This window comes from Felis catus, chromosome D4 (genome assembly GCF_018350175.1).
Source record: "Felis catus isolate Fca126 chromosome D4, F.catus_Fca126_mat1.0, whole genome shotgun sequence".
Classification (NCBI taxonomy): domain Eukaryota; kingdom Metazoa; phylum Chordata; class Mammalia; order Carnivora; family Felidae; genus Felis; species Felis catus.
Genome location: NC_058380.1, coordinates 59,228,010 through 59,247,255, shown reverse-complemented (window position 1 = coordinate 59,247,255; position 19,246 = coordinate 59,228,010). Strand labels below are relative to the sequence as shown.

Below are 19,246 nucleotides of genomic sequence, written 5' to 3'. Positions count from 1 at the left end.
AAAGAAGAAAATGCACTATAGACATAATGTATGTGAATATTCTTTAAATTGAAATTATAGGATTATACTTTATATAGTACTTTGTAATCTTTGTCCACTTCAATGTTTGATGTATTTCTTATATGATTGCTATTAAAAATGAAATAGTTATAGAATTTTAATGTTCATGTTAAGATATTTTGCATATATCCAGCTTTTTGTTGGTTCTGTAAATAACACAGATGAGGATCTCTGAAGCCAAGTCCAAAACTTCCTGCCTAGGCTTTAAAAAAAAATGGTAGAAGTGATAGCGTTGGAGAGGAAATTCTTCCATGCCATTTGATTATTGTAAGCAGTCTTTAGAGGTAAAAATGAAGCCTGGCAGATGATCCAGGTCAGTGTTCAGAGGTCAGAGACCTCCCTGAGAGTATGATAAGAGTCACCCCTGAAGCCTAGCCATAGGAGGTCCCTTTTGGATGACAGAGATTATAGAACTCATTTAATATGGTGATAAAGACCAAGGAGCATTATATATTCCTAAAGATGTTTCCTGAAGATTGGGCTGTTTTTAATACAAAGATATTGATAGAATTTATCAAGTGATGATAGCTCCTTTAGCTATCATGAAAGGGAGGGGAGAGAGCAGAGAAATATGTTTTGGTTCTTTGGAGCTACAGAATATATTCTCTGAATTTGCTAACTGCTTAGCTTTCAAGTTTACTAACCCAAGCTGGCCAGAGTAACTGAAGCAACTATATGTAACTAAGACCTGAGAAAAGGGATCACTGAGATTGTGTAATGAAAGGTTATCCAACATACTTGCGTCAGAGGCAATGTATTTTCTGGTTACTTTTTTTCTTTTCTGGTTATTTTTAAGTTAGACTTACCAATACTGTATTTTTGCTCTTCAATTCTGCCTGTTGATTATAAATATATATGAAGAAACTAGTTTGCACAAGGTTCAGAAAGATACAAAGATACTCCCACAAAGTGTCCTGTTAGGAGGCTACCTTTAGGAAGAGAGAAACCCTCCACTCCATACTCAGAGCAGGAGAGACAGGGTGGGAGCTATAAGTGGGAGCAAAGTGCTATGGGGGCTTAAAGCAGGGCTAGGTTAGGATCCTGCAAAACACATAGAGTGTATCGCTGAGTTGGGGAAAATCACCATGAACAGAGGAGGCTGGAGAAAGTGCTACAACTTGATGATACCAGTTGAGTGAAAATTAAACTCGATATAATAATAATTATTTAATTATTTAAGCTATCTCTAAAGAATAGGTATTTCACAAATAGGTACATAAAAGATGAATTAATACATCCAAAGCCATGTAGTTTTGGGCTAATTCCTGGTTATGTAAACTTTTTACTTAGTCATATATCTGGGCTCTTCCTGTGAGCCAGGCACTCGGAGATAGAAAAGAGTGTAAAATGTGGTCCCTGTTATTAGTAACTTATATTCTAGTGAAGATCCAAGATGTCAAGTAAAGGCAAGTGTGTGCCATCGCCACCCTCTGCTCCGCTTTTCGGTCAAGGCACCTTCAGCAACTTCCCCACCCCTGCAACTTCTTAGGCTGTCTGTCCATCACTCCACTGAGTTCTGAAGAACGTAGCCTTTTCTGGAAGAAACTCCTTTCTTCAATGCTTCAGGCCAGTTTTGAGTCTCAAAGTATGCAGACAGGATATCAAAGACTGTTAGAGGGTAAAAAGAAAATAGTGACCACACTGAGAAAAAAGTAGTAAATGACTGATGAGGAAAAGGGTGTTCTGGAATATTTCATTTAACAAATCTCTGCACCACACACGGACCCTCTTGCCACAAGGACCTCAGCCTACATGGAGAGATAACGAGCCTGTGAATGGACAGTGCCGCAGCACTGAGAGGAAAACAGTACAATGGAACACAAAGGAGGGTCTCTGAATGGCTGAGAGGGGGAAGGGAGCAGCCAAGATGCTCCTGGACTGAATTCTGGACAAATAGGACTTCACAGTTCACTGATGGGTTGAACACCGCATTCTAGGCCAAGTGGACAATTTCACCCATCTTTAACATAGTTGGTTGGGATCCAGGAAGAAAATGCCAAGTGCATCTGAGAGGCTAGAACACTTGTCACAAACAGCATGCAATAAAATCTGAGCACATTAGTCACGGGGTACTGCTTTGAGGTCTGCTTATATGTAAACATAATGCAAAGGAGCAGCACCAGAATTAACACACGTTAAATGTGGGCCAAGTGAGGGGCGCCTGGGTGGCTCAGTCGGTTAAGCGTCCAGCTCAGGTCATGATCTCACAGTTTCATGGGTTTGAGCCCCACATCAGGCTCTGCGCTGACCACATGGAGTCTGCTTGGGATTCTCTTTCTTTCTCTCTTTCTCTCTCTCTCTCTCGCTCTCTCTCTCTCTCTCTCTCTCTCCTCTCCCTTTCTCTCTGCCCTTCCCCCACTCATGCTGTCTCTCTCAAATTAAATAAATAAACTTAAAAAAAAAAAAAAAGCGTGGGCCATGTAAGCAGTACCTTGATTGATGGTCAAGATCTCTGAATGATAGTTTTTCCGATTCTGGCATCTGACCATGTATTCCTGGATTGGCAAGCGGGCTGTCTTGACCGAGTGCTCTTGGGCTTTTTGAAATGTCACCTTCTGTAAATCACAGTTAAATATTTTTCTTGTGAAAATGATAAAGATATTCTCATTGTAATATGCATAGCAAATTATGAGAAACCCCATTTACCACCACTCCAATTTCCATCTGTATAATTATGATCATCTGTAATCATAATTAAATGGTAAGTATTAAAAATCAGTAGCCTAAGGGAGAACGAAGGAAGTGCAGACAATGAAGAGTATTTACCTGTTCTAAGTAAGAAATGGCTTGTGCAGCAGACATCTCACTCACTTGGGAGTCATCTATCTACTACTTCCATTTATTACTATTATTACTATTTACAACCAAGAAGGAAATAAGTAAAAGGAGGCATATTTATTTGCAGCCACAATCTGCATCCAAAAGTTCAAGCAATCTAATCAACCAGAGGAGAACACTCCTGACCCTAGGTCGGTAAGATGTAATTCTGGATCTGGAGTTTTCAGCCCATAGCCATTTGACAGCAGCAAATTAGAGAAAAGGGAGAAAGGATTCAAGTCAGATACAAAACAGCAATAAGGTGTGAGAGCACTCAGCCCAAGTAAAAGGAAGGGATCTGAAAACTGCAGAAAGCAGTCATAAAAACTAAAAAAACCCCAAAATCTGAGGCCATTTAGGGTCAGAGTACAATAACTAATATCCCTTTAAAGATGTTCCTGAGTCATGAACTCAAATTTAAATTATATTTGCCACTTCGTAAGAAGCTCTGGAGAGATCATCTACCTACTTACAATTTCAGGATTAAAAAGAAAGGTTTAGATTACTGGTTAGATTACTGGTATAGATTACTTCCAATAGTTAACTATTGGAAGGGGCCTCAATAGTTAATTATTCTATTCCGATCATCTATCCAATGTTGGTCTATCCTTATGGCCCCTCTTCCAAGTGGCCTCTGTCCTGAAAGGGACAATCCTTATGACAGGCATCCTGGGGAAACCTATTCTACTTTTGACAGTATGGATTAATAGGAAATTCTTGACAGGGAGCCAAATTTTCTGTTTTCCCTGAGCCTTCCACTAATTTTTCTAGTCCCATCCCCCCAGGACCATACCAAGCAAGTAAAATGTCTCTCCCACAAGATGGCCATTCAGGAACTCCACAGCAGGGATCATGCCCTGTGCATCCTTCTGGCAGTCTCAGTTCTGTCGCCTCCCCCTTGAGTCTCTTCATCATTCAGGCCAAATTCGTCTGAATTTGTTGCAGCCTGTCACTGTCCTTTCCCACTGTGTCACGATCGACTGGCCACCAACAGTGTGGTCTGACCAGCTGGGGCAGCATGAAGCAGACCTAGCACCTCTGTCCTGACACTGGACCACCTGCTTCTCAGACTCACATAAAACAATTCCAAGAGAGAACTTCCAAAATGTGTTATGTGATGCGATTCAGATAACATAAAGGTACAGCTGCTCAAAAGCCTTCTTTGAAGAATAAGATCCCTTTGCATATATGGTCTAGGTGGGGTTTTTTTGTTTTAAGTCTATTCTTTTACAATCATTTTGAACTGGAGTACAAGAATTCAAAGTTAGTAAGAGACTTGGATGCTGCCCTGGAGGAGCTCACAGTCTAGTTTCTGCTCCTCTGAACATTTAAAGATAAAACGATTCCCCTTGAAGAAATGTTCTCAGCATATTTTCTGTGTGGAAGCCAAACTCTGCAGTAACAACCAAAAAGTTCTATACGTGTGACAAATCATTGTGCCAATTATTTTTCAGTTTAAACACGACTGGAGCGATAAGAGAAGACAATGTATTAAAACTGCACATCACTGATCGTACCCTGCTCACTGACCTTCTAGACTTTTCTGACTCAAAAGAAAAAGCTATCACTCTGCTGTGGGAGACTGCATTTGGCTGTTATGTCTCTTTAATCTCTTTTAATCTATAACAGCCCCCTAACTATTTCCATTTTCATTACACTGTTTTTTTTTAAAATGTGGTCCAACTGTTTTGCAGAATGCCTCACATCCTGTTTCTTCATGATTAAATGTAGTTTAAACAGTTTTCAGTAAACACTTTGCAAGTGAGATTCCATCACATTGGGAGGCACATAGTGTCAACACTGGTGATTCTAAGTTTGAACATCTGGTAAGATGGTGACCTCCAGTTCACTTCATTGTAATGGCACATTTGTGCCTTTGTGATGTGTGGGGCAACATTTGGGAGACTGTGTGAATAGCCAGTTCTCCCACGCTTTTTGTTCAATCAGTTCCGTCAATCAGTGATTATACTGGGAGTAACAAAATAATGATTTTTCAATTCTATTATGAATTTCTCATTTAACAGCTAGCATTCTTTTTTTTTTTTTTTTTTAATGTTTATTTTGAGAGAGAAAGAGGGTACGCGCGAGCAGGGGACGGACATAGAGAGGGAGAGAGCATCCCAAGCAAGCTCTGCACTGTCAGTGCAGAGCCTGATGCGGGGCTGCGTCTCAAAAACCATGAGATCATGACCTGAGCCGAGATCAAGAGTCAGATGTTTAACTGACTGAGCCACCCAGGCACCCCTAATACCCAGCATTCTAGCATTCTTCTATCTCCACCCCCCACCTGTTTTTTAGATTATCACTATGAATCATGGAATGCTGACCTTTTTTTTTTTCATTTTATTTATTTGAGAGAGAGAGTGGGGGAGAGTGGCAGAGGGAGAGACAGGGAGGGAGAGAGAATCCTAAGCAGGCTCCACACTCAGCACAGAGCCCAATGAGGAGCTCGATCCCACGACCCTGGGATTATGACCTGAGCCAAAACCAAGAGTCAGACATTCCACCAACTGAGCCACCCAGGCACCCCAGAACACTGACCTTTTTAGAATAAATGCAATTCAGTTAAGTATCACCTGTATTGGGGTGCCTGGGTGGCTCAGTCGGTTAAGCATCCAACTTCCGCTCAGGTCGTGATCTCGCAGTCCGTGAGTTTGAGCCCTGCGTCAGGCTCTGTGCTGACAGCTCAGAGCCTGGAGCCTGCTTCGGATTCTGTGTCTCCCTCTCTCTCTGCCCCTCCCCCGCTCATGCTCTGTCTCTCTTTCTCTCAGTCAAAACTAAATAAAACGTTATGAAAATTTAAAAAAAAGTATCACCTGTATTAAATATGTGTGTATATCTCTACAGATATGAAAAAATATCCAAAATACACTCACATATATTAAAAAAATACATATATGTAATATACCCACAAACACTTGTGTGATCATAGATTATATCAAGAAGTATACACAAGAAAATAGTGGTTAGGGGCGCCTGGGTGGCGCAGTCGGTTAAGCGTCCGACTTCAGCCAGGTCACCATCTCGCGGTCCGTGAATTCGAGCCCCGCGTCAGGCTCTGGGCTGATGGCTCAGAGCCTGGAGCCTGTTTCCGATTCTGTGTCTCCCTCTCTCTCTGCCCCTCCTCCGTTCATGCTCTGTCTCTCTCTGTCCCAAAAATAAATAAAAACGTTGAAAAAAATTAAAAAAAAAAAAAAAAAAGAAAATAGTGGTTGGCTCAGGTGGGGGGCACTGTAGGACAAGGATAGGAGGGAGACTTATTTCTCACTGTAGTTCTTTTTATACACCTTATTATATCATTATTTATTGCAATGCAATATGTTAATTAGTGATATAAACTAATAACAATTATCTCAACAAATGTGTGTATAATAGAAACATATTTCAAAACTCCAATTATTCCAATAAAATTCCAACTCAACAAAAGAAATCCGCACAGTCTTACTGACATCACAATTATAGGATAAAACTTATGTCAGCAGAAAAGACGGCCTAAGAAGGAACAAACTCCACTCTCATAAAGAACAATTAGGTGGTAAGAATGCTGAATCAATGCTTCCTTGGTCAAGATCAGAGTTATCCTTGCAGAACTGAAGACAGGAGAAAAGAAATTCAACAACGGCTCTTTATGTAATTACCAAACACTCTCCATGCCAGTTCCTGACTGGACTGCCAGGTCAGGATCACTAACATTGATGAGAAAGGGAATTTCACAAGCAGGAGGGCCAACTGAGGCAGGAGAGTTTCCTTCTTCCTATTCTGAGTTCTTAGGCCTTTTGGGTAAGATTATGATAGGGCAGCTACCTCTGAAAGGAAGCCCCGCTTTTCAAAATATAGCTGTTAGGTCTAAAATGCACATTTACCTTCTGGATGCTTTCGTCCACAAGTCCACCAAGGATGTAAACTTTGTTTAGATCAACATCTTCAAGAGCTAATGAAAAAATGAAGGCCATTGAGATCAAATCTGTTTTATAAATTCTAAAGCCAAAGAAAGTAAAAGGAAAGAATTATTAATGATAAAAGTAGAAATGTAATAAAGTAGGAAACAAAAAGGTAATAGATTTGCTAATTTTCTCAAAAGACAAAGCTTTGGCATATCTAACCAAGAAAAAAAAGGCAGTCGACTCAAATTAACATTAGGATTCATAAAGGAGACAAAATAAAAATTACAGAGGAATGTGAAATAATTAGGAAAGAATACTAAGATCAACTTAACACCAATAAATTTGAAAAGTATGTGAAATAGTTGATTTTCTGGAAAAAACACATATCTAACATTGATCCAAAAAGGGCCAAGGAGGGGAGCTGACCAGGGAAACTGGGAAAGACTAACAGGTAGGTCACAAGGTCCAAAGAGGCTGGAGACACTAGATCTGTGCAGCTGTGCACACATAGTAGGACATGTGCAAAGTGTGGTGAGGTATACACCCATAAGAGGTGTGCAATTAATGCTCATTCCTTTTGTTTTTTTTTTTTTTTTGATACACCTTGGGTGGCTTTAATAAATTCTGACACAGGGAATAATCAAACACAGGGTTTAGAACAAAGTGCTACATGAATCCATGCAGGAAAGTACATACCATGTTCTGAATCAGGAGTCAGGTACACAAGGGTTTCCAGAGGAAATAAACTAAAGCAGTCTTCCTCTGTTATGTCTAGCTGAAAAATGTAAATAATCCAATGTAGTGTGAACTAGGTTAAGACACAGCCCACACTGCAGCATCTAGTTACCAGGCATCAATTCTGTTAGGCATGGCTCTAAGTGCATCAAGGGGACACATGTCTGACAATCTGTTCTCACAAAGTACTTCAATGGGGAGAGGAAGTAGAAAGGACATTCTACAAAACAAGATAGAAAGTAATACAACACCCTAACAGATGTACAGGAAGCACGCCCCAGGACAACAGATGAGGGAGTGACAACACCAGGGACAACCTTCTAATGAAGGGAATGCTGGAACTTGGTTTCTGAAAAGAGATGAGATAGACACATACAAAAGGAAGTAGCAATGAAAATGGGGAGAATCACCTAAGAAAGGCATGAAGATGGGAAAGCAAGGGAACCATGTGACCCTAAGAGTGGGTCTGTGGGGCTCACGTATGAGAATCATAAAACCCGCACAGAGAAGAGAAGCAGGAACTGGCTGTACTTTAGGAGAGACACTCAGACAGTAACAGCGACCACAACTAACTGCAGGACCACACAGGGCACGTTTCATACTCTCTTCCTCTGTGAACCTCCCTAGGAAAGTCCACACCACCCAGTCCCAGCTACATAACACAAACACACAAGACATTTTTAGTGGCACTTCTTAGGAAGTGTTTTGGATTGTTGCCTGTATTATGGTCACTACATTCATGGGACCCTAGGGAAAGAGATAAAAAGTAACTGAATGCTCCCTAAAACTCACCTCGAGTCCACATTACTCTCATAAGGATTTTCTCTTCCCCCATAATTCATGCTCCCTTAATTATGCACTACTGTAAACAAGAAAGGAGTCACAGCATTTCCCCCAAAACATTCGTGGAGTATACAGTCTAGCATACAACACATAGAATACAAAATACAGTCCTAGATACCTGGTAATATTAGTCTGCCAATGCAGTGGAAGGATGAAAGTTTAGAAACTGAAGAACTGATGAGAGATTCTAAAGTTTTTTTAGATTGCAATAGTGAAAATATAGAATTAGTATATTTTTATATAAAAATATGAAAAAGTTAAAAAAAATTTACTATTATCATACAATCTACTTTTCAAATGACACCTCAAGTAATATGCAAAATGAGGCTTACCAGGTAACTAGAGAATCCATCATTCATCCTCAAACATTCTTCATACAGGTGACTGTCTGTTGTGAATCCAGTGAGGTAGATCCAAAATGGCCTGTCAGCTTTTTTATTTGAACCATACAACCTTCGGATCTGTCCAGCCAGTCTACTTAACTCCTTCAAAGAAATAACGACAACTTAGACTAGAAGCATGCCCACTCTTTCTAAATTCACTACCAACAAATGGTTAGGGATGCCTGGATGGCTCAGTTGGTTAAGCATCTAACTCTTGATTTTGGCTCAGGTCATGATCTCACAGTTCATGAGTCTGAGCCCTGTGCTGGGCTCTGCACTGACAGTGTGGAGCCTGCTTGAGATTCTCTCTCTCTCTCTCTCTCTCTCTCTCTCTCTCTCTCTCTCACTCTCTCTCACTCTCTCTCACTCTCTCCCTCTCTCTCTCCCCCTCCCAGGCTCACGCGTTCCCTCTCAAAAAAACAAACAAATAAACAAACAAAAAAACAAAAAACCATACCATACCATAAAACAAAACAAAACAAAACAAAACAAAACAAAACAAAACAAAACAAAACAAATGGTTACTCAGTAAGTTCACTGAATGCTACTCTGAGAAATCTGATGAACTAGAATGGCCCCTTTTACTCCAAGAATGAGTACGGAGGGTATATGTGAGCATGCATGTTACACTCCATGGCACACACACCTTATAGATCAAAGTTAAGGTAATGATACTAGCCCAAAAATAGTGAGTTAACGGAAAGACTCTGAACTCTCTCTCCTTCTGGACCTGCTGTTATATATCTAATATAATATATGGAATTGTTCTCTTAGCTCATATCTAAAATTTTACCATGTGATATTTACTGTTTATTTTTAAAAGGTTAGATTACTAAACAGACATGTTTTATACTCCATCAAATAAAATTGGCACCTTACCCTAACTCTAGGAGATGTAACAGGGTCAGAGGTTTTAACTTTCCATCCTGATTCACAGACATCACCTTAAGAAAAGTAGTTTCACAATCTGGCCTGATCTGGGTCAGGAGAGAAAAAAACACTCTGGATTTGATTTAATCTGATCTCAATTAAAATAAACAGTAGAAAATTCTTGGTTGACCTTTTCAGAGGGCTATACTTAGAGGTTCCATGTACGAACCCCAAATCTTCAGTCTTCCTAGTTTCTCTGAAAAACATGCAAACACCAGCATATACGACAGAGATGTTGGCAAACAGAAAAACCTGGTTTTTGGTGTAAGGCCAAAAATTAAGGCCCAATACTGTGTGTTTCCTAGACATCTGGTGAAACCAGGTAGGCCCTGAAAGTCCAAATAAATGCAAGCTCTTCCCCCAGTTCTGCTCCCATAGACAAGGCCCCCCAGCTAAACAATCCTTTCTGTCAAAGGGACCAGGCTAGTTCCTGCTTATCCCCAAGTAGTGAGTTTCAATTCCCTGCCAGCCCATGGAGTTATTCCCAGAAAATTAATCACATCTTCCTGCAGGAACCAGGGAGTACACCACCCTCATGATACTACAAAGCCTGCCTCCCACAGCCCCTGGTTGTTCATTCTGTCCCCAAGTATAATCCCATGTGGTCCTGCATGGCATGCAGTGTCCTCCTCCCCCTGGGCTGAGTACACGTGACTAATAAACTGCTATCATTCCTATCTGTCCAATGTCAAGTGTGTTTTCTTCAGCCATCCCCAAAACCCTAGGGTGGAATCCCTCCTTTACCAATGGGGTGAATGGAAAACGATTAAAACACATATGTTATAGGAAGACCTCCTACAAGGTCATCTCATCAACATGTAACTAGGCAAATATTCCTCTCCCCAGTAGAAAGCCAGATTTCATTTCTGGAGGACTGAACATGAAAGGCTCCATCTAGACCGGGGACACCATGAACACTGAGACAACAAGGTGGGGCTCAAAACAGAAGATCAGATAAAATTTGCAGACTAAACCAGAGGGTATCTATTCTCTTCCTGATTCTTTATAACAGCCAATTTGAACTGAGAAGCCATATGTAGAAAACTAAACACTTTTGCTGGTTTACTACGGAATTACAGAGGCTGGAAGTGGTCCTGCTCTTTGTCAAAGCTGTTCCCTTCTGGATGTCCCTCATGTGGGCAGGAATTCAGAGCTTAATGGATGTCCTACCTTCTTAGACATGTGGTGGGTCATACTCAAATCAATACAGAGTCTTGGTCCTGAGTGTTTGGCTTCCAAAAGTCTCTCCTTGGTTAAGGATCTCAGAAAACGTTTGCTGTGCTGGGGGCAGATGCCTGAAGTAGAAATATCAAAAAGGAGTAAAAGTGGGAAAACAGAGGAATACATTCAGTTGGAAAAGAATCTCCCTAGCCAAGTGATATTTTTTGTACATAAAGAGAAACTTGAAACTCATACAAGATATTTATTCATTTGGGTGCAGCTGAATGGTGAGGGGTGTGGGCTCTGGAGTACATTGCTGAGTCTAACTCAGAGTTCAGTCCATTTACTTATTACTAGATAGTCTTAGGCACATTATTTAATTTCTGAGCCTCAGTCTCTTCACCTACTAAATGGGGATAATAAAAGCACCTACCCCTCAGGGTAAGCCATGTAAAATTCTTAGCAATGAACCTAGCACATAGCACTCAATAAATGTTAGCTCCTGTTGTTATCATTCCTTCTACTTCTGAGCTTATAAACACAAATGTTCACTATGTGTTTCAGGGCAGCCTTAAACTTTGCTGTCTTTGAAACTTTGATTCCCCCAAAAACAGAACAACAGGTCCTACCTCCAAGAGGTTTGTTTTTCCTTAAAAACAATATTCCTACTCTCCTAAGAACATGCAGATACTAGTCCGTAAAGAGATAAATGACTACACCAGCAATCAGATTTATTCTTACCTGAATTTTCTACACGATTGGCCTTTCTTCTTTCTTTTTCTTGCTTTCTTTTGCTCTTCTTTGCTGCAACTATCTTTTCCCAGTGTCTCTGTTTTCTTTGGACATTTTTCTTATGTCATCGAGAAAACAAAATTGTTTGAGAACTTTGTAAGCAACAAAAAGGAAAATGAATATTCAAAACAATTACTTAATTATTTTTTAAGTTAGATTTAAAGTTAGGAGAGAACAAAGATATTAGTCTTAAAAAAAAAAAAAATAGACTGGATTGTGTTAAGAGAAAGCAGAGCCCCAGAAAAGAGAAGTGATATGCCCAAAGTAAATGTATTAGGGACAGGGCCTAAAGCAGAGCTTAGATTTCCGGACCCTTCTGAGGTGTATCAAAAACTCCTCTTCCCAGCTGGCTCAGTCGGTTAAGTGTCCGACTCTTGATTTCAGCTCAGGTCATGATCTCAGTTTGTGGGTTCGAGCCCTGCGTAGGGCTCTGTTTTGACAGCTCAGAGCCTGCTTGGGATTCTCTCACTCTCCTTCTCTGTCACTCCCCGTCTCGTGCGCTCTCTCTCTCCCTCTCAAAATAAATAAATACACTTAAAACAAATTCCTCTTGCACTTTATATACTTTTCTTATGACTCAAGTGGAACTGAAACCTTAAACCAGTAGCAGGAAATTCATCCAATTTTGGAGCACACCAAACTCATTCCTAGTCTTTTTGCTACTAGTACCTACCCTCAGAACAGGGGTCTCTGGGACATAGCACCATCGCAAAGCCCACGGCCAGGCAACTCGCTGCACTTACTGAGCACCACATTGCACTGCCTGTGGGCAGTGTCTCTCCCTCCAGATGCTCACATTCCACATCAATCTGTAGAAGCTGGAAGCTTTCAGAGATGCTGTCTTCACCTGTGTCCTCTATGATGACTTCTTGCTCCTGCAGCACACGTGAGTCTGTTTTCCGAGCACTCCCTTCCAATTTCCAGTCCATGTGCTTAGTCTTCTGTCCTTTTCACCCAGGTCAGAAAAAGGCACAATTACGTGAGACGTCACCTTATCTCACCTACAGAGGTATTTCCCTGCATCCCAATGTCAAATAGCATTACTGTGTTGCTGAAGGAGTAGACATGTGGGAAATATTAACCCAGACTTATTGAATGGAGAAAAGTGTCTGTGTCTTCCAGAGAAATGGGTCAGCCCAGAAATGTTTCAGTACCGAGGAGGCTAAATCCACTTTTTAGAAGACAAGCACAGCTCCTGACAGCTCCTAGCAATCACCAATGATTCACTGCTGCAGTGACACAGGTGGTCAAGTCATTTACTGTGTTCTTCAAAATGCATGTAGTAGTTGAGGGTGGGACAGAAATGGCAAAAGCCACCTCCTCCATTATGTTTCAGTTTATATTTAGAACCATTCCTTTAGCAAACATTTATTGAACACCTACTATATGTGAAGTCCACTACTAGAAATATCCTAGGAAGGTAAGAGCTAGCCAAAAACATATGGTGAAGAGTTACCCGAAACCAACCAAGAATTCTAGGTTGCTGGTGATGTATCACAATTTGTTTTTCCAAACTATGTATTCCTTCTCCCAACTCAGTTAAGTATCACTGCAGCTGAAAGCCACAGTCACCAGTGAGAAAACTTAATATCCATCAGAAGTGCTGAGGTAGGAAAATATGGAGAACCCATTGCTATGGCACACTAAACAAGGGCCATAATTTCAAACTGCTGTTCAAAATCCCTGCAAAGGTTATAAGTAAAAAATGTTCTAGGCACACCTGGGTGGCTCAGTTAAGCGTTTGACTCTCGATTTCAGTTCAAGTCATGATCTCACAGTTGTTGAGACTGAGCCCTACGTCTGGCTCCAGGCTGAGTGTGGAGCCTGCTTAAGATTCTCACTTTCTCCCTGTGCCCCCTCCCCCATTCACACTCTCTCTAAAAATTAAAAAACCACTCTAGTCTACAGTTAAGTGTCACATATGTCCATCGTTTATGGCTGCACCTCTGAGTCCAGTGCATTTCCACCATCTTCGGAAAAGTATATCTTTGCAAAAGCAAATGTATGTGATATGATCCATGCATATGGTAAAAAAAAAAAAAAAAAAGATTTATAATGAAAAGTAATGATCCTCATTCCAATCCCTTCCACCTCTAGTGCCAACCTGTTAATCAGGTCTTTTTAGTTCATCTGGTAATTAACTCCTTATCCTGAAATCATATGCTTTCCATTACTTCTTGAATCAACTTTAACTTTTATCAACTCCCTATGAAACACTAAATTCAAATCACTCAAAATATCCCCTCTTATTTTTCTGTTACACTGACTTTTAAATTTTTTTGAGGTATATTTTACATACAGTAAAACCCAAAGGTTAGGGTACAGCTCAATATTGTGTGTGTGGAGAGAACATACCAGCTCAATGAGTTTTTAACAAAAGCATAGGTGTGTTACTTACCCCCTCATCAAGATATGGAGCATTTCTTTTCTTTTCTTTTTTTTTTTTTTTTAACTTTTTAGTCATTCTTCTTTTTTTTTAATGTTTATTTATTTTTGAGAGAGAGAGAGACAGAGCTTGAGAGGGGAAGGGCCAGAGAGAGAGGGAGACAGAGAATCCAAAGCAGGCTCCAGGCTCTGAGCTGTCAGCACAGAGACCAATGTGGGGCTTGAACCTGTGAGCCACAAGATCATGACCTGAGCCAAAGTTGGATGCTTAACCGACTGAGCCACCCAGGTGCCCCAAGATATGGAACATTTCTATCACTCCAGAATGTTCCTTTCCTTCTGCACTTTGCAAGTCAATCTCCATCCCATTCCCACAACCCGATAAAAGCAACCATTGTTTTTTTTCTATAACCATAGATTAACTGTGCCTATTATAAAATATCATATAAATGGATTTAAACACTGACATTGACATTTTCCCCCTCAACGTGTTTGAGAATCATACATGTTACTTCATGTATTAGTAGTTTATTCCTTTTAATTGCTGAGCAGAATTCCATTGTATGAATATACCATAATTTATTTCCCTATTGATGAACATTTGAGATTTTTCCAATTTGGGACTACTATGAATAAAGTTGCTAAGAACATTCTCACACAAGTGTTTTTGTGGACATATGTCTTCACATCTGTTGGCTAAGTACCTAACAGTAGAGTTGATGGGGCATAGGATAGTTGCCTATTTAACTCACAAAAGACTGCCATCAGTTTCTCAAAGCTACCTCACCACTTTACAGTGCTGTCAGCAACAAATCAGACTTCCAGATGATCTGCAGCATCACCAACATTTGCTGTTGCCAGAGTTCTTAATCTTGGCCATTCTTGTGTAGTGGAACCTAGCTGTATTTTAATTTGAATTTCTTTGATTGTTAATGATATTAAGCACTTTTTCATGTAATTTATTGGCCATTCATAATATATCTTCATAAGATTTCTGATCAAGTCTTCTGCTCATTTTTGAATTATCTTTTTATTAATGAACTGTTGAAGTTTATCATATTTCTGGATACAAGTCTTTTTTCAGACATGGGTATTGAGAAGAGGTTTTCCCAGTGTGTGGCCTGCCCATGCATTTTCTTAAGGCTTTTGTTAAGCAGAAATTTTAAATTTTGACCAAGTCTAATTTATCATTTTTAATTAACTTTATTTCTTAAACTTTTTAACTTTATTTTTTTATTAACTATAAAAGTTAATGCTTTCTGTGTCTTCTAAGAAATCTTTGCCTACCCAAAAAGCACAGAGATATTCTATGTTGCTTTCTAGAAATACCTTTATAATTTTAGTTTTTACATTTAAGCCTATAGTCCATCTCAAATCTACTTCTCTCAAAGATAACAGTCTTGTCCTGCTTACTGTCCAATGCTGAAAACAGTTTCTTCATATACTCTGTCCAGTTTTACAGCTTTTTTATCAGAAGGTAAGTCCAATACCCATACCTCTGTCATGACAATTACCAGAAGACATCTTTACTATGTTTAAGAATATCCTTTAAATTTCTACTTCTTGTTCAACAATCTTATGTATTACCCTCTGACTCCTTAAGGTTAGGCTCCGAAAATAAACACCCTAATCTTTCCCTCTCTCTCTCTTCCACCCTTAATGTTCCAATTTGGTAAGCTGAGGCTTTAATTTTACATATTTAAGACAGGCTCTACATTGTGATGTGTCATCAAAATTAACCCTCTTGGCCTCTGTCTATTCCCTTGGTGGTTTCTAAAATTCGTAAACCAATAAACTGCATTTATATTAACTATATAAATATTACCCACTACAGAGACAAGTAGAGTCCGAGGATTATATTTAGTTCTCTAATGTTCTGACTCCTGTTACTAGCAAACATTTCTAGTGTAAGGCTCATACTGTTTTCTTATACTCCATCAAATGCTCAAAATGAGGCCAATTTTTAGTTGTTTTTCATTAAAAAAAAATTTTTTTTTAATGTTTACTTTTTTTTTTTTTTAACATTTATTTATTTTTGAGACAGAGAGAGACAGAGCATGAACGGGGGAGGGGCAGAGAGAGAGGGAGACACAGAATTGGAAGCAGGCTCCAGGCTCTGAGCCATCAGCCCAGAGCCTGACGCGGGGCTCGAACTCACGGACCGCGAGATGGTGACCTGGCTGAAGTCGGACGCTTAACCGACTGCGCCACCCAGGCGCCCCTAATGTTTACTTTTGAGAGAGACAGATAGAATGTGAGCAGGGGAGGGGCAGAGAGAGAGGGAGACACAGAATCCTTAGCAGGCTCCAGGCTGCTGTCAGCAGAGCCCAACGGCGGGGCTCGAACTCACGAACTGCGAGATCATGACCCAAGCTGAAGGTGGACACAACTGACTGAGCCACTCAGGTGCCCCTAGTTGTTTTTCATTTAGACATAATAAGCTGTTGTACTGGAAACATAGCAGTCCTAGGATTTAGCCATGCTTCCCAGCTTGCTACCTGTGAGTAGTAGGATAACAGCCAAAGCACTTAACTTTCTGTCACTGGTTCTTTGAGATGGGATAATACTACATCCCAGGACTGTTGCAAGAACTAGACCTATTTCATTTGCCTGACATGGAGCAACTACTCATGAAATACAGGCTATTCAATCTCTTCCAGTGCTGTTCTTTCAGGCTTTCTAAAAAGGTAAGTCTTCTGAGCAGTTTTGAGGTATTCATCACACATCATGTAAACATTTAACCACCAGATATATTCCTGAATATGGCCAAGTAAATTACATTCTAGATTTTCAAAATTACACATTAGAAATTTGTGTTCATTTTCCTGTACAGGCTAAAGTTTACTTATGCTCAGAAGTCCTTTCTTTAATACTCAGTACAAATTTTAATGTATTTATTTATACCATTGACTGTGTCACTATGGATTTAAGGCACACACAAAATTTAGTAGTGTACATATTATTTCTAGAAAAACGAGGAAAAGGCCAAGTTATTCTTAAGCATTTCAGAAGCACTGCACTGTTCACATACGAATGGCAATGTTGATTAGAAATATCTTTAAGATAGCCAGTCTCATTATACCCATTCCTTTAGATGACTGAGCAAGTTTTGTTGTGCCCATCATCAGAGTCATCTGCATTTTCCTGCATTTAGGCATTCAAAAAAGAAAAATGAAAACTTTAAGATAAACTGGTCCAACACCTAACAACCTCATTTTATTAGGGTGAGAAAACACCAATTTGTTAAATGAATGCCAGTTTAACAGCCATGTGCTTCCCCTCCTCTGAACTCCACAGCATTTTGTATTCTCATCTGTTTGTCCATTCGTTCAGTCAATAAATATCCATTGAGCTCCTCCTCTTTGCCAGACCCCTTTGGGGAACGACTGAGAGGCAATGAATGTAGATGTCTCATTGGAGAAGTCTGGCTGAGAAGGAGAAAAGAGAGCTAGGGTTGAAGTAGCTGGAGGGGCTGCTGAGTTTTCCGCTGCTGTTTAGAAAACTGGAAGGTCTGTGCTCATGTTTTCTCTCTCATCAAACTGCATTCCTTTGCAGGAGGGACTGTGTACCTATATTTACGTAAACACTGTAAGAGTTCACAATGTAGAACCTTGCCAACAGCAGTGTTTGAATAAATGTTTGTTGAACTGAACTGAATTTTACCACTACCACCCCCATTCCCTTCTTCCTAGTCCCCTCCTTGGATCTCAGACCTCCCCAAGTTCCTATAGTCCCTGAGGATCTTGGGATACAGCAATATTGAAAATCAAATGAAGGCAGTTCCAACCACTACCAAAGAGTCTGAAATATAGCAGATTGGGTGGGGACCATATCTTTTTTATCTTTGTATCTTCAGTGGCCAGCACAAGGCCTGGCACAAAATGGAAGCTCAGTAAATACTGAATAGAGCCTTGCTATCTAGTGACTCTCAGAAAGCAAACATGAAATTGGGCATCACAGAAAAACAAACCTTCTTAATCTGTGTGAGACATTATCTATGCCCAGATTTAGCATTTCATTTCATTAAAAAATGTTTTCTGAGCCTCCATTACAGGTCCAGGACCAAGTACTGGAATTATTCAATTAATCAATCATTTAACAAATAGTTACATGCTGAGGATTTGGGAATGATGTCCATTCTGCTTCCATGCGGCTCCAATTATCTACCTCAGCCTTGACTGACAGTTGGTCTGTTTCTCCACTACGTTACAAGCTCTTCCAGGGAAGAGAGGATAAAGAATTCAGGTGCGCACCCCCAGTACTCAGCACTGAGCCTTGCAGAACACAAGGAACCTAAATGTTTTATGATTATGTTACCCTTCTGCTCAGAACTATGTAGTATTCTCCATTTCACTTACAGTACATAACTGAAATCCTTACAATGGCCTATACTCCTCATTAAGATCTACCCCCGGCATCGAGTGTCCTCTGCGCTCTCTGGTCTGCTTGCTGCTCCTAACATACTTAAGGATATTCCCACCTCAGAGCCTTTGCACTTGCTGTCGTGTCTACCTCCAATTCTCTTCCCCTAGATAATTATATGGCTACCTGCCTCAATTTATTCTCATATCACTGTTCAACATGGCACATGTTTTACTTATTGTCTGAACTCCCCCACTCCTATAACGTAAGCAGGTGTTCTTTTTGTTTCGTCCACTACTCTATCCTATATGCCTAGAAAAGGGCTTGGTACATAACAGACGCTCAATAAATACTTACTGATTTAATAAATTCTCCACCCATCCCCATCTCTGAGTTGACAGAAGCCTCAGATCTTTTCTAACCCAAATCCCACCTGAGGAGCATATCGCTGGGCCCTAAGTGACGGGCCAGCCTCTGTCTGCACAACTGTTTGCGTCTCTCATTTTCTAAGTTTTAGTCCACCGAAGCTGGCTCCAGTCCTCTGGCACCTTCAGCACGAGAACACCAAGACCCAGGCCCGAGAGTACCCCGCCTGTGGGTCCCGTCTGGCCCACAGCCTGCTAGTGCGAGGGGTGGCAGAAAGGGAAAGCACCAAGAAGGTGGAGGACACCAGGCCACACGACTGTCGAAGGTCGCTTCCCGGCATCTGTCCCACCTACGAACCAGGCGACAGCCCCAAGTCAGACCCCTTTGGCCCCACGTCCGTCCACCCAACGAACCCCAAGCGTACCTGAATCCCTCACCTCGCGCAGTCTCGGCGGCGCACGTCAGGCCCCGCCTCCGGACCAACTTCCGGTTCCTGCCCCCCTCCGAGTGGCATTCTGGGAGTTGTGG

At 40.7% G+C, this 19,246-nt stretch overlaps 1 protein-coding gene across 7 annotated transcripts; it reads right to left on the bottom strand.

Annotated features, from left to right (window-relative positions):
- Positions 1 to 1,214: 1,214 nt before the first annotated feature.
- Positions 1,215 to 19,245, bottom strand: TRMT10B (tRNA methyltransferase 10B). Of its 7 annotated transcripts, none has more exons than XM_003995647.5 (9): positions 19,143 to 19,245; positions 12,349 to 12,551; positions 11,555 to 11,663; positions 10,823 to 10,947; positions 8,672 to 8,824; positions 7,458 to 7,536; positions 6,741 to 6,808; positions 2,492 to 2,615; positions 1,215 to 1,668 (listed from the first exon to the last, which is right to left on the bottom strand). In XM_003995647.5, exons 2-9 carry the CDS (start codon positions 12,532 to 12,534, stop codon positions 1,562 to 1,564), a joined length of 951 nt encoding a protein of 316 aa, XP_003995696.2. In that variant the 5' UTR covers positions 12,535 to 12,551; positions 19,143 to 19,245; the 3' UTR covers positions 1,215 to 1,561. The 7 variants fall into 7 exon arrangements, with proteins under 7 accessions (XP_003995696.2, XP_006939358.2, XP_011286845.2 ...); XM_006939296.4 differs by having other exon boundaries at positions 12,349 to 12,546; positions 19,143 to 19,206; XM_011288543.4 differs by having other exon boundaries at positions 19,156 to 19,175.
- Between the last annotated feature and the right edge of the window lies 1 nt (position 19,246).

Excerpts from the sequence above, each read along its gene's own strand:
- TRMT10B (XM_003995647.5), bottom strand. The coding sequence starts at position 12,534 with ATGGACTGGAAATTGGAAGGGAGTGCTCGGAAAACAGACTCACGTGTG. Across the intron at positions 10,948-11,554 it reads CAATCGTGTAGAAAATTCAG|GCATCTGCCCCCAGCACAGC; the intron begins GTAAGAATAAAT and ends TTTCTACTTCAG. Across the intron at positions 8,825-10,822 it reads CCCACCACATGTCTAAGAAG|GAGTTAAGTAGACTGGCTGG; the intron begins GTAGGACATCCA and ends ATTTCTTTGAAG.